A 22718-nucleotide genomic window follows, 5' to 3' on the forward strand; every position below is an offset into this window, starting at 1 on the left:
TTTGCTTTTTTTGCTGTCTTGCTTTATATTTTACTACCATAGAGTAGACTTTCAGAATTCTGAAAAGAACTGTTCTGCTTTTGACTACTACCCGGGCGGAAGGTAGAATACATGTATCTGCCGGGACTACTACTTTAGCTTTTAGTGGATCTTTATTAATCACTACCGCAAAGTAAGTTCTTAAAGCCATTGGACCCTTTCGGTACAGATTTACAAATAACTTACAGGGTTTACAGAAGGTAATAGTGAAAGACTTCTCTTGAAACATTGTTCCATGAAATGCTTTACTTTTTGAGAAAACATTAAAACAATATCATTTCTCGATATCGAGATTCACAGATTTATTTTAAACACATGTCATGACACGATGAAACATGCGGAAATAAGGGCGGGTTTTCCCATTATTTTCTCCTGACTCCGATGACCGATTTAGCCTAAATTTTCACAGGTTTGTTATTTTATACAGAAGTTGTGATACACAAAATGTGGGCCTTGGACAATACTGTTTACCGAAAGTATCCAATGGCTTTAATTGGTCTCAACGCTGTGACTAGCTAACTCTAGTAGTAGTCATTATTATTATTAATTATTTTTCTCACCTGCACTGGCTCCTGTATTTTAAAGACAGGTTTGAGTTCAGGCAGGACAAGTTTGACGTACTCCTGGTCCGTGCAAGCGTCTGCGATGTGAAGGATGTTAGGAAGAACAAACGGCACCATGTCTCGATTGACTAACTCTTTACTGAGGCAGGGTAAAACTCTCTGATGTACAACTCTCTAAAGCAAAACAAAAATCAAAGGCAGTGGACACTACTGGTAATTAATTTTATTGATAATAAAAACAACTATCAGCATAAAACCTCACTTGGTAATGAGTAATGGGGAGAGGTTGAACCATTGTGAGAAAAGGCTCCCTCTCAAGTGGCGTAGTTTTCGAGAAAGAAGTAATTTTCCACGAATTTGATTTGGAGACCTCAGATTTAGAATTTGAGGTCTCTAAATCAAGCATCTGAAAGTGCACAACTTCGTGTGACAAGGGTGTTTTTTTCTTTCATAGTTATCTCATAACTTCATTATTCTCTTGCAACTTTGATGACCAATTATGTAAATGCATAATGTTTGGATAAACCAAGTGAGAATACTGGTCTTTGACAATTACAAAAGGTATCCTGGGGTGGCTTTCACAAAGAGTTAGGACCAGTCTTATCTTGAGTTAGGACCAGTTTTTCGTCCTAACTTAGGACTGACCATGCAATTTGTATATCTCCTAGGAATAGTCCTAAGTTAGGACTAGTCCTAACTCTTTGTGAAATCGACCCCAGTACCCCTAGGACTAACCATGCAATTTGTATATCTCCTAGGAATAGTCCTAAGTTAGGACTAGTCCTAACTCTTTGTGAAATCGACCCCAGTACCTTTAAAGAAGTAGGGAAGACATAAGAACTTCTAATACCTTTGGGAGATTTGTCAGCACTTTGGGAAGCCCTTTGAAGAACTGTGACTTGGCGAGGTTATCTTGCTGGAATAAAGAGTCCAAGTACTGCAAGGTCATTGAACCAACATCCTCAAAGAAGGGAATCTGCAAACGGACAAAATGTGGCTTTACATGTATTAAAGTGAAGCATATGTCTATTATAAGTTATCACACAAGCGCGAGTGGAATACAGAAAATATAGCGCTTCTGCGTCCCATATCCAATGAGGCCGTTGTATTTCACAAATTTATCTTCCAGTCTCACTTGCAACGTGCAAAATTTGAAATTTCAGAGCGTTAGTGCACGCGCACAAAGTTTAGAATGTAATTTTTGCACTGTCCGTATACGGAGCGTGACAAAATGACATTTCACAATACGCACTGTGTAAATAAAACAGGAAGTAGGATATAAGCAGCGTACGTGGTAGCATCATGGTGAGATCTCTGTGGTCGTAATAAAAATGCAGCTCACCGTCGGCAGCCATTTTCAGGTAGAAAACCGCTTGGTCGGCATTGGTCCTGATGTATCAGTAATCGTAGTGGTAGCGAGTCAGAAACACTTTTTACGTAGAAGCAGTTAAGTTGGGTGGAGTCTTCAATTTGCCAATTTACTTGATTTTGACGGTGATATACACCGACTTGATAATTTTTGATCGGGGTGATTGGCATGATCTTCGTAAGGTCATAGTGCTGTGTGAACAGGGTATAAGGATCTATCTGCAATCTCTTCTTTTCACTCATTTGACCGAGTACAATCAAAGTGAGGCTACTGAGAAAATAGTATGGTCCCCTAACATAAAATAAGAGTCACTAGTCTAATATCAAAGACAGGCAACTAGACCAAAGATGGCTGCAAAAGGGTTGTTACCTTTGATACTTGATCAGCATCAGGTCGGACTGTTGGTGTAGAGCTGAGTAACATCTTAACATACTCCTTCAAACCCGCATTAAGACTACCGAGTAGCGACATGTTAACCGTACGGAGCTGTTCAAACAAAAAATAGCTAATTATTTTCAATCGGTCTTATGAAATTCCCTTCCCAGTGATAGTTCTAATACATAGCTTATTTCACAATAATTGTCTGTATGGGCTTAACATTAGTGCCCTGGTCATTGGGCCAATAACACTCCTTTTTTAATCTTTCTCAGCTCGTACAGAGCTGTTCAAACGACAAATAAGCAAATTATTTCCAATCGGTCTTATGAAATTCCCTTCCCAGTGATAGTTCTAATATAGCGCATTTCACAATAATTGTCTGCATGGGCTTAACATTAGTGCCCTGGTCATTGGGCCAATAACACTCCTTTTTTAATCTTTCTCAGCTACCTGGGGAGTATACAACCGTATACAACCCTAGGCTTTGTCATACACAATATCAACCTCTACCCTCGCAGGTACCCATTTATACCCCTGGGTGAAGAGAAGCAATTATAGTTAAGCATCTTGTTCAAGGACACAAGTGTCGCGACCGGAATTCAAACCTACACTCTGATGAACTACACACCCAGTACATGAATTTGATGCTCTAAACCACCCAGCCATGACAACCAGGGCTCAATTTCATAGAGCTGCTAAGCACGAAATTTGCTTAGCATGAAATTTCTTCCTTGATAAAAACAGGATTACCAACAAAATTTACATTTGTTGATTATTGCTTGGTACTTGTATTTAGCTGTGGAAATTTGGTTGAGAAATCCTGTTTTTTTATCAAGGCAAAATTTCATGCTAAGCAAATTTTTATGCTTAGCAGCTCTATGAAATTGGGCCCTGATAGTGTGCACAGTGCATGTCTCACCAACTGAATTTCTTTATAATGTGGACAACGCTTACTTCAAAAGTCTGAATTCAGATAACAGACTGAAATTTCTCATCCCTGTGGGTGGCACAGCACGGTTTCATTTCATTTAATTTCATTTTATTTGCCAGCTAACATGAAAAAACACATACATGTACATATATTAAAAAACTGCACATCAAAGATTTACAAGAAAAAGTAATACAATGGTTATAAAAAGAGAACAAAAAAATAATATGTAAAAACACTAGCAAATTACTGAGAAACCAGGCCTGGCCGCGGGCAGATAGAAGGATTGGCTTGTGCGTAAAGCGCTCGCCTCTCACCAAGGTGACCCCGGTTCGATTCCCGGCCAGGGCCAGATCTGAGTTGAGTTGTGCGTTGGTTCTCTACTGTGCTGGGGGGGTTACCAGACTATCCGGTTTTCCTCCCTCGGTAAAAATTCAAACACTTTCGATCTAGGCTGTGCTCTGCGGTCATAATGGGTTAATGTGGCTGGCAGCTAAAAGCACCCTTGCATGCCTGCTTCTCACACACGTTGTAGCCGCGTCCTTCGCAATTCAGCTCTTAGCTGCGAGTAAGGATGATTAGCCCCCCAAATTATTATTATTATTACAAATGGCAACCGTTAAAATGAACTTCTTACCTGCTCACAGTTTCTCTTGAATGTCTGTATGTTTTCATTACATTGGAACATGGTCTTTCCTCGATTCATAACGGCATACATCAGCATGCCTAGAGAGAATAAGTCACTAGCAGTATCGCAGCTCATCGTTAATACATACTCAGGGGCAAGGTATTCTAACTTTGGCTGGGCTGACGCTGGGAGGTCTGAGCTCCATTCCTTCATTGGGAAACTCGCCTTAACAGGAAAATACAAGGAAAAATACGTGTAATAATCTACAGTATTACAGCTCATAGTCAACAAGAACTCTGAGGCTAAGCACTCTAACCTCGGCTGGGCTAATGCTGGGAGATCCGGGCTCTATTCATTCATATGGAGTGCGTTTTGGTGACCCCAACCAAAAACTGTTTCGGTTGTTGGTCGTTGGTTCTGCTGTTCAGACTGAACGACAACCGAGTTGTGAGCTCGGTTAGCATTTTGGTTATGACGTCAGAAACAATTATTGGTTACAGCCGCCAAAACGCACCCAAGGAAACTGTCCTTGGAACGTGGTTTCTAATGGAAGGGGACGCTACAGGGGACTTACCATTCTCCAACAAGTATGTTCTTTTTTGTGGCCGCTGTAAATACAAACACGCATTTTCCTCATTTTTCTATTTTCTTTTTCCTTTCTTTTTTGGGAGCACAACTGCAATTTCTTGTCATGGGGGGCACCCACACCTAAACATGTAAGCGGGCACTGGAATTTTTGGGGAGGCATGCCACTGGTTGTTGAAACCCATGCATCATGTCTTTCAAAGATGAGGGGCATTTTAAGTGCTTTCCTGAAAGCTTTCTGAGCCAAAACTAATAATAATAATATTGAGTCTTATATGGCCGACTTATCTACCAAAAAGGTGTTCAAGGCGCTTATTTATACAGAAAGAGACGTTATTGAAAGTTATGAATTCTGAAACACAATTATGTAGCACCTTACAAAGGTTTACAAGGTGCTACAAAGCGGTGCATTTAGCAGCCACAGCCAAGAACACCAAGGGACCCCTTCGCTTTTTGATAAGTGCACTGGGATTTTTGACATGTGTTACACAACACACAGGACCGACGGCTTTACGTCCCATCAGAAGGACTAAGCAATGGTTAAGTGTCTTGCTTTAAATAAAGGACACAAGTGTCACGGCTTGGGATTCAAACCCACACTCTGCTGATCAGAAACACCACAGTTTGAATACGGTACAATGTACTCCTAACCGCTCGGCCACGACACTTCCTCTAGAGTGCCCTGTAGTTTCTGATGGGAAGAAAAAAGATAATAGCTGCAAATCTCTCGTAAGAGGAAATCAATATGTCAAGAGGCTCCATTTTTAGGTTCCTTTTAGCAATTACAATAATAAGTGAAACCTTGATTTGAAGAAACCATCTGCAAACCTTGATTATTTGACGAGGTAGCAAAAGTAATTAAAAAACTATAATAAAATGTTTAGACGGTTACAAGGATACATTACATAACCGTTTCCTTCTGCACTCCTACATGTCAAACCCCTATCATCTTTACCATTTGGTGACTAAAATCAACAAAGCTATTCGGAACAAAAAAACTCATGCAAGAGCACAAGAGCCATTAGTTAAATAAAGCTGTACTTTATTTGTCCACATGCTTACCCTCTAAACCCAAGCTTAGCTTTATGTGGTTGCAAACAGTATGAGTGGATCTTTTTAAAGGCACTGGACACTATAATGAGTAATGACTATTGTTAATTACACTCAAAATAGTTGATAGCATAAAATTTTACTTGGTTATGAGCAACGGAGAGCTGTTGATAGTCATGACAGTGTAAAACAGTGTGAGAAACGGCTCCCTCTGATGAAGTAACATTGTTTTGGGGAAAGATGTCGTTCCTCAGTCAAATATTAAAAGACTTAAGGCCTGAAGCCTCTTATTAGGCATCTGAAAGCACACAAATTTGTGCAAAAAGGGGTGTTTTTTCTTTAATTATTCTCCTGCAACTTTGATGACTAATTGACCCCAAGTTATTCATAGGTTTGTTACTTTATGCATATGTTGGGATACACCAAGTGAGAATACTGGTCTTTGACAAATATCAAACGTGTCCACCCAGTGCCAGGGATTCAATAATTTGGGCGTTTTTATGACTTTAACATGTACATGTATTTTGCTAGAAAAAAACAATTCTTCAAGATGATTTGTAAGGTTTGTAAAAATGGCCTTTGAACAAAAGCTTTCTGCTGTTTCAATTAACATGCAATTTAAGGCATTGGACACCTTTGATATTTGTCAAAGACCAGTCTTCTCACATGGTGCATTTGAGCTCAATTGGTCGTTGAAGTTGCGAGAGAATAATGAAAGAAAAAACACCCTTGTCACACAAGTTGTGTGCTTTCAGATGCTTCAGATTGTTTTGAGACTTAAGCTGAGGTCTTGAATTCCATTCATATATTATAGTGAGAAATTACTTCTTTCTCAAAAACTATGTTACTTCAGAGGGAGCGGTTTCTCACAATGTTTTATACTACCAACAACTCTCCATTGCTCGTTACCAAGTAAGTTTTTATGCTGACAATTATTTATATAAGTGTCCGGTGCTTTTAATCAAAAACTTTCTGCTGTTTAAATATGTGCAATTAACGCTTGAGTGGTCAAACAATGCAGTTGCCAGCGATTGTTTGTTCAAAATAATCAATCAGAAACGAGAGGGCTAAAAGAAATATGAGCAAACAGAAAGCAAGAATCCTTTTAGAAAGTGGATCCCATTTCCTCCCCTCAGAAACCATTAAAAAAACCAATAACAAACGATCTTTTGATGTCGAAGGATTGGACTGATGTGTGTTCTGACCTCGGTTGTTTGACATGTTTGAGTTGAATGTTTGGAAACTCATGCCACGCCATGGTAAAACATTTACATAAACAGAGCACCAGTCTACTTACAACAATGCGCAAAAGGGCAATGTAATGTGTCACGTGACTGACAGGGGGTGATTTTCAAGTCTTTTATGTTGTACGGCCTGACGTAAATTTCCATCATTTTAGCAACTGCAATCTGTCTACAAGTCGCAGCACACAACCGTGCTGTACCACTGTACACTTCAGGGAACGATTTCGTCCTGCAGTTTTGCATAACAAAAATTTTTTAACTGAACCTATTTTGTGCACACTGAGTGCCAATATTGAGTAGGAAATTGTGAGTTTTGAGTAGCAACTGATACAATTTGTGAAGCGTTTTGCTCTTTGCAACTGCAATCTGTCTACAAGTCGCAGCACACAACCTCACTGTACCACCATCCACTTCAGGGAACGATTTTGTCCAGCAGTTTTGCATAGCAAACCTTTTTTAACTGAACTTATTTTGTGAACACTGAATGCCAATTTTGAGTAGCAAATTGTGATTTGTGAGTAGCAACTGATACAATTTGTGAAGCATTTTGCTCTGCTATACAAGGAAAACTGTTCACTGGCATCGCAAAGTATTTCAACAGAACTTATTTTTCGCCTATGAATGCCTATTTTGAGTAGCAAATTGTGATTTGTGAGTAGCAACTGATACAATTTGTGAAGCGTTTTGCTCTGCTATGTACACGAGGGAAATCATGCTCTGAATGCCACAGCAAAATATTTCAACAGAACAGATGCTGTACGTGATATCGTTTGCTACACGTCTATGAAACTTTATGAAAAAAGATGGAAACCTCTACTCAATCAAGCCCTGAGATGATTGCTTCTGTGGATGGATATGTTATTAACACCTATGTGAACAGCAGTATTGGATTCCTTGGGCTGATTGGCAATGCATTCGTCAGTCTGGTCATGCTAAGAAATCGTAAAGTCTTCAACTCTGCAACCAATAAGCTAATCATCCATCAATCTATTGTGGATTTCCTGGCGTCGTTTTTGTTTATTCTTCATCAGTTTCTAAGGATATCACCAGGGGCTGTACCAGACAACATCCTAGGCTCAATTTACTGCAAACTGTGGTCTACAAACTTTCTAGAGTACACAGTGTTTGTCACTTCAAGTTATAACCTGGTGGCTATATCTATTGAGCGGTACTACGCAACATGTAAACCGGTTAGACATCGTAACATGTTCACAACCTGCTGCCTCAAGATGATCATGGCTACTGCCTGGATTTGTGGCTTGATTTCTACAGGACATCTACTTTTCAGTATGTTTCAAAGCCATAGCACATGTGTTCCCTTGTGGTCAAGTCCAGGTGTGCAGAGTGTCATTATTTGCCAGTCGGTTGCCACGTCTCTGTTAATCCCTTTATTCATCATGACCATTGCCTATGTTAAAATCATCTTAGAGCTTCGTAGGCGTTCTAGAGCCAGGGCTAACGACAACAACCAAGATGCTAGAAACATGCTGTCTAGAGCCGAAAAAAACGTCACAAAAACTTTACTTCTTGTAGTCATATTCTTTGTCATTTGTTGGACACCAGGTTCCGTCAACTACCTGTTGTTCAATTTTGGTATTTTTGACCCCTCTTCCTTTAGTTCTGTGACTGCGATATTCACCACCATGGTGTTCGTGAATCTTTGCATCAATCCATTCATCTATTGCTTCACCTACGAACGCTTTCAGAAACAAGTCAAGAAGATGGTGTGTGGACGTCAGCGCAACATCAACCAAGTGGGTACAACTAGTGGAACAACCAGGCAAGACACTAATGTACAACACACTGTTAGCGCTACAGTGTCAGTTATTGATGCAACACAACATCAAGCAGAGCCTCAGGATGAATCTGCGCAGTGATTGGTTTGTCGATAACGGCAGGTACAGTCTTTCAGTACACTGTTTTGATACTAGGTACTTTGATAATACTGTACACAACTATCTACAATGCCACATGTACATTTTAGCTGTGCCAGTTGTTTGTAACAATAATTGCAAAATACACTTAAACTGAAGTGGAAGTTTTCGTGGCCAAGCGGTTAAGAGCACCAATTTCAAACTCTGGGGTTTCTGATCAGCAGAGTGAGGGTTCGAATCCCCAGCCGTAACCCCAAAGCAAAACACTTCACCATTGCTTCGTCCTTCGGATCAGACGTAAAGCCGTTGATCCTGTGTGTTCTGTAAAGCACGTAAAAGAACCCAGTGCACTTAACAAAAAGAGAAGGGGTTCGCCCCGGTGTTCCTTCCTGTGGCTGTTGAATGCACCGTAGCACCTTGTAAACCCTTATTTATACAATGATATAAGGTGCTACAAAATTGGCTCTCAGAATTATTAACTTCAATAACTAATTTTTCTGCAAAAATGTTTATAGTAAGTGCCTTGTTGGTAGATACTTGCACTACGTTGTATATAAGTTTTCAATATTAAATTATTATTAAACATTATATTATTAAATGGGTGAAAATTCACTAAGCCGCCATAATTACGTTCAACTTGGGTCAAAAATTCAAAATTCAAGATTCAGAATAATCATTCCAACTCAGTCAAATAGTCCAATTGTTCTAATTTATTAATTTGATAATGTCGGGGCTACAACTATTTTGAATATTTAACAAACAATACTTTAGGCTCAACAACTTGTACACAGTGAGCAGTAAATATACAAAACAATAAGACCATTTTGAAAAACCTCTTTAATGTTAACTGCATATGTTTTTAACACCTTGTTACAAATATGCTCTGCAACATTTTTGCCGAAGTACGTACCATTTGGCTGTTATAGAAAAAAATTATGGCTTTCTGCGTGAATTTCAGAGTGTTTTTTCATGACAAGCGCACATATTTTGAAGTGTAACTGAACAACAAATAGTCCTAGTCTCATATCAATGCTTGTGTTTAGACATACTAACCTACTGATCATTCATACAATCATTGAAGTTTAGAGTGTAATTGGTTTAAAAGATACATATTTCTTTGGGTGCACAATTTCGGACATAACTTTGGACAATGTGGACATTTCGGACATAACTCTTTGTAGAAATTACATAGTTTTACATGGACAAGACACTACGAGACACCTTTTTTTGTATTTAACTGATGGCTTGGTACATAAATAATTGTAAATCATGATGTGGGATCTCTTTCTTTCAGTCATATCATTATATTATAGACATAACTTTGAAATTAATCATATTTCGGACATAACTATGTCCAATGTCCATTTTTGTGAGTACTCGGGGAAGTTATTTGAATAACTCTTATTCAGTTATTGTAGCATCGCAGTTTGTTCAATACGAATCTACTACTGGAAGACAGCGGATGGTCTACTAACAAGATATTCCCCAAATAACATTAGGCTGCCTTACCTATATACAGGTTACGGAATGTAGCAAGTTAAAGGCATTTTTAGTGAAACCATGTCAAAACCACCTTCAAAGTAAAAAGTAGGTGACATGTTTGAAGAGAACTGAAACAACCAATTTAAACTCAAAAGACATTTTAACACCAAGTAACTGCCAATAACATTATATAAAATACAAACAAATTTAACTTGGACACAGTTGTCTTTCCTTTTGGTTGATCTGGATGACAGGTAAATACCCATGCTTTACAATAACGCCAGCTTTTGTTAAACTTGTGACACATCATCGTCACTCCACTTGCGTGCGCCCCTTTGAGTCATTATTATAGGGTTTGGAATTGAGATCACCATGTTTAGGGATGCCCGTGATGACGTCCACTCCTTGTTCTCTCCAGTTGGCCAAACAAAGCAACCCTTTTTTGACAACCTGAGTTTGAAAAAATGAAAGAAACTTTGGTTTAAGAGGAAAACAATAACAATATGACCTCAATTTTAATTACAATTAATAAGCAATTTAAGTCGCACTCTCAGATACAGAAACAGTCTATACAGATTTTACCTGGTTCCTATTGCAACAAAATTTACATCTGCTCTTTGTTTCCTAAGCCTACAAAAACATGCAAGGAATCTCTGGAAAATAGTTTAAATTCAGGTCTTATGATTGTTTTAAGACAACACAATTATCACTTACCTATTCGCTGCAGCAGAAGTGTGGTATACCGTGTGCTATGTGCGTGCAGAAGTAGTGCTTGTTGTAGTATACTGTCATGTAGTCTATGTATACTGTGTACATCATCTAATACAGGTTTTGAGCGTACTCTTACAGAAATGTAAGTCAAACCCACCCAGACACACACTCCTGTGGAAGTTTTAACAATTTATCTTGTTCATTACCTTCATGTAGACTAGAGCCATGGCCCACCATTTGTATATGTCCACTGTCTTTAGTTATGTCCGAAACAGCAATATGTCCACACAAGGAAAAGTTAATTTTTAACAAAACACTTCAAATTTCAGCATTACTTTGGGATAATTGGTGCAAATAAATTAGCTACACATTATTTGAGACTCAAGAATAAAGGTTCTTTACATCATTATTCTTAACTTCCCACATTAAAAGCTTGGGCCTTTTGGGAGAGATACTTCAAACGTGATGATCATTTTGTAGTTTTCGCCCAATTGAAGTATTATTTATTTCACAAATGCCAATTTATGTTTTTAGTTGGTTGAATTGATGAAGTACATTAAATATTTGCCCCACCCACATACAAAATAAGTTTAAGTCAGCATTAAGTGAACATAGCTTCAAAAACTTCAGCCTTCATACTAAAAGCTTAATGTAAGTTCGTTTTTTTTTTTTTTCAACCCTTGGCGGTAAAAAAAGAGGGGTAAAAGTGGTGTCAACAAAAGTCGCCAATGGTAAGGACATCAAAGGATTAAGTGCTTCATGTTTGTAAATAAAACATCTTGCTAAAAGCATTTCCAAGTCAAACAAGCCGGAACTAAATTTGTAGTCTCTAATGGAAATTAAAAGGTAAAAGCAAATCACTTTAATACAAGATGAAATTAAATGTGGCGTGTCTACTGTTACAGGGTTTTTAGCAACCGATTCAGTTGTTAAACCGACATTAAAAGCCATCATTGCCAAACTTCTGATATTTGATTGCATACAAAAGAACTTGAGTTTGAATCTTTTTTTTTTTTTTAGTTTTCTGAAAGTGTTAAATCTTATAAGCATTCAATCATGGAGAACGTGATTAAATGAAGCATGTATGAACCAATGAACGACTCCATGTTAAGCTCATTTCAAAATATTAATTCCGCTTTATGTTAGCTCCTTTTAAAAAAGACCTCACAAAACAAGTAAGGCCTACATAATATACATCAGCTCTTTTAACATCAAGATTTTTCTACAATGGGTGAATTTTCAGGTCCTTCTCAACATATAAAATGTACAGCCCGATGTTAATTTTTCATTACTTGCAACCTGTCCACCACGGAGGCACACTACAACACTGTGATAGCTGTAAGCTTGTACGGAACTTTCTGAAACATGATGGAAACGTCTACTCAATCAAGCCCTACAGTTGAGCCAGTGGTTCACGTTGATAGCTTCGCTATTAACACCTATGTGAACACATTTCTTGGGTTACTTGGACTGATCGGCAATGCGTTCGTCAGTCTGGTCATGCTAAGAAATCGTAAAGTCTTCAACTCTGCAACCAATAAGCTAATCATCCATCAATCTATTGTGGATTTCCTGGCGTCGTTTTTGTTTATTCTTAAACAGTTTCTGTGGATACAACCAGGGACTGTACCAGACAACATCCTAGGCTCAATTTACTGCAAACTGTGGTCTTCACGATTACTCAAGTACACAGTGTTTGTCACTTCAAGTTATAACCTGGTGGCTATATCTATTGAGCGGTACTACGCAACATGTAAACCGGTTAGACATCGTAACATGTTCACAACCTGCCGCCTCAAGATGATCATGGCTTCTGCCTGGATATTTGGCTTGATTTCTACAGGACATCTACTTTTCAGTATGTTTCAAAGCCATAGCACATGTGTTCCCTCGTGGTCAATTCCAGTTGTGCAGAGTGTCATTATTTGCCAGTCGGTTGCCACATCTCTGTTAATCCCTTTATTCAGCATGACCATTGCCTATGTTAAAATCATCTTAGAGCTTCGTAGGCGTTCTAGAGCCAGGGCTAACGACAACAACCAAGATGCTCGAAACATGCTGTCTAGAGCCGAGAAAAACGTCACAAAAACTTTACTTCTTGTAGTCATATTCTTTGTCATTTGTTGGACACCAGGTTCCGTCAACTACCTGTTGTTCAATTTTGGTATTTTTGACCCCTCTTCCTTTAGTTCTGTGACTGCAATATTCACCACCATGGTGTTCGTGAATCTTTGCATCAATCCATTCATCTATTGCTTCACCTACGAACGCTTTCAGAAACAAGTCAAGAAGATGGTGTGTGGACGTCAGCGCAACATCAACCAAGTAGGCACAACTAGTGGATCAACCAGGCAAGACACTAATGCACAACACACTGTTAGCGCTACAGTGTCAGTTATTGATGCACCAAAAAATCAGGCAGAGCCTCAGAATGAATCTGCACAGTGATTGGTTTGTCGATAACGGCAGGTACAGGCTTTCAGTACACTGTTTTGATTCTGTCTCCTGCCTGACAATGACTAGAGCAAGCTAGAGTCGAAACTTTGAGACCAATTCGAGAACTGACTCCGCGGTAGTGCAATTCATTACAAACCTATTTAAAGCTAAAGTAGTAGTTCCAGCCTATTAGAGAGGTTTCGCAGAGTCGCGGATACGAATACGCATACAGGTATCGAACCGTACGCGTTCGCGTCAAGTGAGCTGTGTAGTTTTGTTTCGCAAAATTGTAACGAATACCCTCAACTTGAGGCTCAAGAGGGCGCTATTAACCAAATGGCTGCACCCATGGACAATCGCCATTTCTCTTTTTCTGAAGCATGGTGGTTAACAAATGTCCAACTACATCCATGTATGATACCTCTAATAGACATGGTGAAAACCTGGTACATTTAAAAATAACAATCCGCTACAAAAACATGAACAAAATATACTCGTTGTTTACTGACGTATATATGGCGACAGATTCCCGTTTTGAGCGACTATTCTAACTTGTGTACAATGGTTATATGTCACATGGACCTCAAAAAGTGATGACGTATTATGACGTATCCGTTCACGTAAGAGTGTCGGTGACTCTGCGAAACCTCTCTATTTTCTATACCTTCCGAATGGGAAGTAGTTAAAAATCAGGACAGTTCTTTTCAGAACTGAGAAGTCTCCTGAACATCCAATAAATCTACTCCGCGGTAGTAGATTAAAGAAAGACAAACTCTACCTGGCAAGGTATACACTTGGTCTTACCGCAAACCAAATTATATTGTTTTGATACTGTTATTAACTCACTGTTCACATTTATCAAGTAAAGATTTAATGATCTCAAGGTAATGCTACATTGTAGCTGTGCCAGTTGTTTGTGATAGTTATTGCACGATACATTACAGTGATTGAATTAAAAGGCAGTGGACACTTTTGGGAATTACTCAAAATAATTTTTAGCATAAAACCTTACTTAGTAACGAGTAGAGGGGAGCTGTTGATGGTATAAAACATTGTGAGAAATTGCTCCCTCTAAAGTAACGTAGTTTTCGAGAAAGAAGTCATTTTCCACGAATTTGATTTCGAGACGTCAGATTTTGAATTTTAGGTCTCGAAATCAAGCATCTGAAAGCACACAACTTAGTGTGACAAGGGTGTTTCTTCTTTCATTATTATCTCACAACTTGGACGACCGATTGAGCTCAAGTGTTCACCGGTTTGTTATTTTATGCATGATGAGATACACCAAGTGAAAAGACCAATATTGTCCAGTGTCTTTAAGTCTTCTAGCACTAAATAACTGTACACAATTATCAATTCATAAATACCTCAGACAGTTTCTATAGAGTCCTATTGGTGGAGAGCGCGTCACGTGGGGGTGTTTAAACGGTTGATAATGACCTGCTGGCCAGAGCTGTTTATAACGGATTATTTTTCGCTACATTTGTGCGGATTATCTTGGCTCACAACCTCGTTCCCAGTGGTGATTGGTCTCGCTGTGCCATTTTGGCCATTGAATGCGAGGATGCATACTACTAATACTAGGCACATGAATGCATATCCGAAAACTGTGTTAAAAATGCAACACACGTACAGAGCTCAAAGAAAGGACCTAGGAAAAAGTGTTACAGAGTTTCTTACTTCATTACACCTTTTAACCAAAAAGGCATTTATGAATTGGAATAAAAGCAGGGTGGCCTTGCGGCTTGGGCCCTTATCGCACAGCCATGACCCTGCAAGGTTTTAAACGGCAGTTTAAGAACTCGTGGCTACTCTTTTATTTCCTTAGTAAAGAAAGAAAGATCTCAACCCAATGCTGCAGTGTAGCTGTGCCAGTACTGGTTGATAACTATTGCAGGATACATATTACATTGACACATATGCACAGATTTGTATTTTGTATCTGTCGGCAGATTTGTATTTTGTAGTTAATGGTTTTTGCCACGTTTTTCACTACACACTTTAATGAATTTGATGTTACAAGTAAACTACAAATAGTCACAATATTTTGCCACAACCATGTCTCAGGTACAATTTGTGACTAGTATTCTGCTCAGCAGAAAATTGTTAAGCATTATTTTTTGCTTAAGCAGCTCTATTAAACTGGGCCCTGGTTAGACAGAAACGGCTTGAATCAAGACTAACTCACCATTTGATCCTGAGGTGTGATTGACTGACTGCAGAAATCAAAGCCAGCAAGTTTCCAGGCTCCGTTAGCGTTGAGTATGATATTCTCTGGATTTAGATTACCGTGAATCATATGAACGTCATTATGCAGGAATTTCAGCCCTTCTGTGACCTATGATCAAACCAAAAAATACAATACTCAGGGTTCAACTTTTACACTGGATCACCGGCCCTAGGCCAGTTAATTCAGTGTCAGGCCAGCAAACTCAAGACAGAACAAGTCAAGAGGTCTTGTTATTTCCATTCACCATTTATGATGATGTTCAAATGATTAAATTCGAGTCTCACATAGTATCTTTTAATCCTGCTGAGTATCACCCCCCAAAAACAGAAGTAGATGAACCTTATCTTAGCGTTTGTTCAAATGAAAACAGTTCACGGTAGATGATAAAACTGTGCGTTGATTCTTGTCTTGTAAATACCATCCTGGTCTAGTAAAGATTCCGAGCAAGTAGTCCTATGGTCTTGTCGTATTTTAAACACTGATAATAACAATAGACTTTATTTATAGAGCACCTAATATAAATTTATCTCTTGGCGCATAAGAAAGTATATTAAATAATATTATGTGTCAAATTATCTACAATTGACTGATTGAACTTATACTAAGATTAACCATTTAAGCAAAGTAGTTAATACTGTATTTATACATAATAAAGAGGTGGTTTTCATAAAGGAAACTTTTGTATGGTTCAAAGGAGGTGATAGATCGAATGTGAAATTGGATTGTTCAAGAGAATTGGAGCAGTAACGCTGAATGACCGGTTTCCCTAGTGCTATGCGTTGAGGCTTGCAATCTGAAGGAGATGTTAGTTTTGGGAGCAAAAAGTGTGGGTACGAGTATAGTTGTGTAGGAGATCCATGATGTACAAGTGAGCACTGCTGTGCAGTGCCTTGATGGTGAGCAGATGTATTTTGAATTGAATGCATCTATGAGGAACTGATCTGAATTTCAATGATAAATTAATTTATTTTGACGTGATGTTACAAAGCATTGAGACACTTAGGGGGACCACAGCGAGTTTTTCGGAGAAGGAACTTGGGACAAGGCTTCTCCTTCCGAGGCCTTGGCGACTTGTCAACTAGTGTCGCAGTCACGACTATTGATTGTTTAGTCGAGTCGCGACTACCGTTTATCAATTACCCGTTAATCGTGCAGCCATGGCTACTTCAAAAATAGTCGCGACTACCTGTTTGGTGAACCAGTGGTGTCGCGCGGGACTATTCACAACAACCTCACAAAAACAATCAGACATCAGTGACACAATCCTTAAATCTTTTCAGCTGAAATTTTACTGTATTGTGCCTGTGGCAATCATTGCCACAATGCATCTTGAGTCGCGACTAGTGCCGTAGTCGCGACTATTTGAGGTGTGACTAGACGAGTAGTAAGTGTCACCAGTCGCCCAGGCCTAGCGCCTCAACACTATTCAATATCATAACCTGAACATACCATAAGGAAATGAAATTGGGGGGGGGGGGGGGAGGGGATGCAAGTAAAACTGACCTGCAACAGCCCATATTTGATCTCCACCTCGAACAGCTCATGACCCTTCAGAATGTCAGGTATCGGACTCAGGTTGTCATGGCAACCCAATACATTGGCCAAACTGGCAAAAACTGGCTCCGTAGCAAAGGCCAAGCTATCTCTGCAATACAAAAAAAATATCTACGCTTTAATATTGTGGTTTATTACTTGATATGTGAAATAAAATAAATTGCATCCTCTTCACGCGATCCCACTGCTGCCACTTCCCAGGTTGTGTTGTAAACTTGGTTGTGATCCTAAGTTATACGGCAGTTACAAGTTAAAAACAGGGAGACAGCCACCATTAAGGCTAGATAGACAAAGTATCGAATCACAAGCAGTGACACTTGTGTCTTTAAGCAAGACACTTAACCAATGTTTCCTCCTTCAGATGGGACGTAAAGCCGTTGGTCCCATGTGTTGTGTAACGCACGTAAAAGAACCCAGTGCACTTGTCGAAAAGAGAAGGGGTTCGCCCCGGTGTTCCTATTTGCGGCTGCTAAATGCGCCGTAGCACCTTGTAAAACTCTTATAAGGTGCTTCATAAACGGGTCTGAGAATTCATCACTTCAATAACCCATATTTCTGAAAGTTTGTATACTCAGCGCCTTGAGTACCATGTTGGTGGATATGTGCGCTACATGTACATTATATAATACATTGATATTATTGTTATTATTATTATTATGTAGCTCTTTCTTTTGTTCCAACCCAAAAAGGTTTAAACATTTGGGTCCAGACAAACAAAGTCCAGGATGGAATAAATGGGATAGGATTCAAACATCCTCTTGCGACTGGGCAATCTTGGTTGTCTTGTTGGTATGACACTGCTCTAGAATTGCAAAGGTCTTGGGTGTGATTCCTTTACAAAATTTGGGATAGTACCGAGTTTACAGTGCTTTCACACATCAGGTTTAGATAAAATCAAATAATAGAGTCCATAATTCTTGTGGCAACGCCATTGATTCAATGATAAGAGGACCAGTTTTAAGACACCAGCCCATTAGGTTTACAACGTACCGAAGACACTCAACCATCATGCTTTGTCCTTTGGATGGAACCTAAAGCCGCTGGTCCCGTGTGATGTGTAACACACGTAAAAGAGCCCAGTGCACTTATCAGAAAAAAATAAGGGGTTCGCCCCAGTGGTCCTGGTTCGATTGGCAGCACATAGCGCCACAGCACCTTGTAAACCATGGTGCTATGTAAAAGGAGTACATGTAGAGCCCCTTTCACACAAGATCAATTTAGCAAGGGTCCTTGCTAAATTGTAGCATGGTTGTAAGATTTAACAAAATGCACCTCGTGTGAAAGGACAATAACTTTTGGAGTGTCCAGGGTCCCTTGTCAAATCTTGTCCAACATTGCTACCCTAAGACAAAATCTTACACTAGTGGAAGTTTTGACCAAGGACATGGGCTACATCATCGTGTGAAAGGAATCCTTGTTTATTGAACGACGTCCTGGGTGAAAATACCCATACAGCGCATGCTATTGTGGGTGCTATCTTGTCCAACTAAGGTGATTAGGATAACCAATTCGTCATATCACTCTCATGTCGCACAAGGCTTGTTAGTTTTTTTAACTTTGCAGTGGGAAAGCTCACAAAATGGTGATAACAAATAAACAATCCACGCTCGTAAACTTTGTAGCAAGGGACCCTGGCTACATTTTGGAAGTGTGAACAGGGCTTTAGTCTCAAAATTCAAACGTAGTCCCACATACCTTGCAGAAAAATACTGTATGTTAAAACGCCTTGAGTATCACTGAGTGACGGATATTTATAAGAAGCCACTATTAATCATTACCTTGATTCTTCCATTGGGGTTTGTATCGTCAGGAGACATGGGTGTCTCAGCTTTGTCAACTGGGTCGGCCCTCGTCTCAACACCTCCAAGACGTACTCACGATCCTTCTTATGGAAACGCTCTAAAAGCTTCTTCTCAAATACAAAGACTGCTGCCTCCTGAGTGGGAGAAAATAGGATACACAGGGCTGTAGCTAGACCAATTATAGTGGTGGGCAGTAAATCCAAATGAAATTTTTACGTATGCAAACGCACATGTACCAAGTGCCCCACAAGCACCAGACGAGCGCTCAAAAGTTTTTAACAAGCGTACGCAACAAGCACTTATTTTTGATAGCCAATCAGTACTATCTATCTATAATAATAATAATAATAATAATAATATTAACCCGTTTTTATATAGCGATATATATAGCGATTTTCACACCCGGAGGGCGTCCCAAAGCGCTTTACATTATTACCTCTGGTCACTGGGCCTTACCACCATCTCAGCTCCCTGGTGGGAGTATGCAGCCTGTGCAACATACATGCGCTACTCGACTAAATCAATCACAAGAACCATCTCTGCCCTCACAGGTACCCATTTAACCCAGGAGAGAAGCAATTATAGTTAAGTGTCTTGCTCAGGGACACAAGTGTCACGACCGGGATTCGTACCCACACTCTGCTGAACAGAAGCACCAGAGCTTGAGTTCGGTGTTCTTATCCGCTCGGCCACGACACCCTATGTATCTTCCTTCTAGTACAGTTCCTCCTAGGAGTTCCTCCGGTGACTCCCAAGTAATGTCAGGTGCGGTGCAAAGGGTGCGAGTACGGGAACGCGTAAGTAGTGACAAACTGGGTGATGAAAGGGGTGCGAGCAAAAAATCAAGGCAACAGCGATATTTAGTGGAGCGGCAGTGGCATCAGTCGGCTCCTGAAAACTTCCAGGGACTGGGCTGATACAACTGAGGCTGGAAAGGCATTCCATAAGCAGATCAAGCTTGGGAATTAACTGTGTTGGTAAGCAAGTACTGCTATAGATGGACGTCATCGGCCGCCATATTTTAATTATTGTGCATGCGTAAAGAGCTATCATTGGCTGAGAGTCACGCGCAGCGTGTTCACGCATACACTTTTCCATTGTTTTACATTAAAGATGAAGGCAATGATGCGTATATTGCAACCCATCTATTCAGTTGCTTTCCTTCCAGGGGTAAGTGACGAGAGGTAACAATAAAACAGCACGTGCTGCTTGTGGTAGCGAGGCTGCGATTAAAGCGCATCATACATACCTGCTTTGTTGACCGTTTGACTCCATGATAGATCTTCCAGAGGCAATTTAATCCACCGGTGGCAATCAGGCCTGTGATGTCATACTGACTCACAACGGGGTTCCCAATTAATCCGCCAACTGTGCTTTTCAGTCTATTAAACATGTCCATGTTGATCTGGAAATTTATCAGCTCTCTCTTAGAACAACTCGCTCAGTCTTAGTAACTACTCACATTGTGTGAAGAACTGTGTGTGTCCAGCTAACAATAAAGCAAACAGCATTGTAGCATTTTATAGTTTTGTTGTTGTTTACACCACCAGATATGGTTGGGATAACTATGAAAAGTATTAAATTAATAGTTTTTATACGGGACCGCTTTTAGTTTTGGAAAAGTTTCCGCATGGCGCCACCACTTTTTCATTCGAAATAAAATAATATAGTATCTAATTTACCTGATTGATATATCCCTTTTTGTAAAAATGAGTGAAAAAGTGGTGGCGCCATACGGAAAGTTATCCTTAGTTTTAAACAATTAATATTTGGCTAAATCCTTGAAAATTAAGAAGAAAAAGAAAATTGTAAGTTCTCCCACTGGTGTCCCAACTCTCCCGTTCTCTGACCCTTCTCTCATCCATTCTCAATTGGGACGATGTTGCTACTTGTTAGTGTTATCTACATGTATGCTGGAGGGAATGGAATGGGATAATCGTCCGGACGTCGCCACCAATTTATCCGCCGTTAATTAACTCCAGAACCACAATGCATTATGGGTAGGTAGAGGGGGCATTCGACAATCGCGGTGTGTATGTTGTCATGCATGATATGCGCACACTTGGCCTAATCTTTGTGTGAGTTCAAAAGCGCCCTCACTATTCGCAATAAATCTTATTCCATTCAACATCACTTTTGAAAATATTTTCTCACTATGACCACCGAAAACTTTGGTGTTAATCAACTCAAATTGTTGTGTAATCTTGTGAAACCCTGCTGCCAACATTATTACTATTTTTAGGCCTATCCCTATATCCAACCCAATGCCAAGGATTCTGGAAAAGTTTCTGTGTGGCGCGACCCACCTTTATTCGATATGAAATAAAAATAGTATGTATCAATAAATAAATAATTAATGAGATATCCCTTTTTGTAAAAATGAGTGAAAAAGTCACAAAGAAAGTGGTGGCGCCATACGCACGGAAAGTTATCCCCGTTCAATACTGTACAGCTAGAAATAATACAGTCACGTCACGAAAAACAAAACATACACCAGCAGACATGGCAGAGGGTGGGGGTGGGGGGGGGGGGGAGTGACAGGCGACACGACGGTGGACGGACAGGGTAAAAATACTCTCAATCAAATTACAAAATTGGGCACACAAAAAGCATCAACCATGTCAACAAATCGTGTGAGCAGCCAGTCAGGTACGATCTAACGAATGAATAAATTGACATGACAAACATAAATATACCCTAGTTACTCAGCACACAAAAGTTCAAATAATTGAAATAATGTGATCAAATGCAATATATACCTGAAAGACAACATTAGCACTCACGTCACCCAGTCACAAAATTTCACGTTTTTGTGTTCTCAACATATATTATAGTTCTCAAATATAAGTAGTCAGTGTCCAAAACTAAAAACAAACCTATTTGAACTGCAAAGGTTCTAGTTACCAAACAAAAGTACCCCCTCTATTGACAACCGACAGAGGGGCGTGTACGTGTTTTTCTGACTGTGGTCACACAGTACAGGGGGGGGGTGTATAGAGCCCGTCCAAAATTCCCTATTGATGCACTACTTTTCGGTAAATTAAATGATAAGAAAGTTTTAATAAAACGGGCTAAATTTCACTTTCACGATACTTCTTTTTATTTTTTAGCCCCCCCACCCGGTCGAATAAAAAATAACATAATTGTTGTCTGACTAAATTCAAACAGATAAATGGTATTACTTTGCAGGCCGAAAAAGGGAACACAGAGCTCTGTGCTCGGATCCCACTACTTCCAAAACCAACATTCCCCAGAATCCCCAATTTTGTCATAAAAAAGGGTCAGTAAAGATGAACAAAACAAAAGGTATCTGTAAAACCATGGGTAAACAATTAGAAACAAGGCAACATCTTTTAATTGTTTTATCGGGAGAAAAGTTTGCATGTTGGCCACTACAGTAAACAAATGTTTTATTATGAAAACAGAGAAGTACGTTGTATACTATTTGGTTGCATCATGGAGGAACAAATTTCCTCCATGGTTGCATGCCTGCTCTTCCCGAAGATTCTGGTAAAACATTGAAGCAACTCTCATTAATAGATTTAAAAGTAAATCAGATAGGAACAAAAATGCACACTGACCACACTACAGTAATAAAACAATAGTTTCAACATGAAAAAAAATATATTTGATTGCTTTTTCATTACAATTCTGGTTAAAATTAATTCAACAAGAAAACCAAGAAATCTGTTTGGGGGAAAAAAATTGCATCCTCCCCGGCGGGGAATCGAACCCCGGTCTCCTGAGTGACAGTCAGAGATACTTACCACTATACTACCGAGGATGTATGCTTATATTGAAAATGCATTGTATATGAAGTAAAGTATTATTGAATTATTTTAATA

At 39.4% G+C, this 22718-nt stretch overlaps 1 protein-coding gene and 1 non-coding gene across 2 annotated transcripts in view; both read right to left on the reverse strand.

Moving 5' to 3' along the window:
• LOC139953649 (SCY1-like protein 2) overlaps positions 1-21703 on the reverse strand; it is a 32488-nt gene extending 10785 nt beyond the window's left edge. The window contains exons 1-9 of the mRNA XM_071953152.1: positions 21633-21703; positions 20123-20362; positions 18850-19007; positions 17021-17162; positions 15476-15625; positions 3915-4130; positions 2341-2457; positions 1453-1578; positions 600-776 (exon numbers count right to left, since the gene is read on the reverse strand). Coding sequence (XP_071809253.1) covers positions 600-776; positions 1453-1578; positions 2341-2457; positions 3915-4130; positions 15476-15625; positions 17021-17162; positions 18850-19007; positions 20123-20272 — 1236 coding nt within the window. The 5' untranslated portion in view covers positions 20273-20362; positions 21633-21703. The remainder of the gene's footprint in view (positions 1-599; positions 777-1452; positions 1579-2340; positions 2458-3914; positions 4131-15475; positions 15626-17020; positions 17163-18849; positions 19008-20122; positions 20363-21632) is intronic.
• An 882-nt stretch (positions 21704-22585) lies between these two features.
• On the reverse strand, positions 22586-22657 carry Trnad-guc (transfer RNA aspartic acid (anticodon GUC)). Its single transcript has one exon. It is a non-coding gene; the product is annotated as a tRNA-Asp (tRNA).
• Between the last annotated feature and the right edge of the window lie 61 nt (positions 22658-22718).

The sequence above is a fragment of the Asterias amurensis genome, chromosome 22, assembly GCF_032118995.1.
Source record: "Asterias amurensis chromosome 22, ASM3211899v1".
Lineage (NCBI taxonomy): Eukaryota > Metazoa > Echinodermata > Asteroidea > Forcipulatida > Asteriidae > Asterias > Asterias amurensis.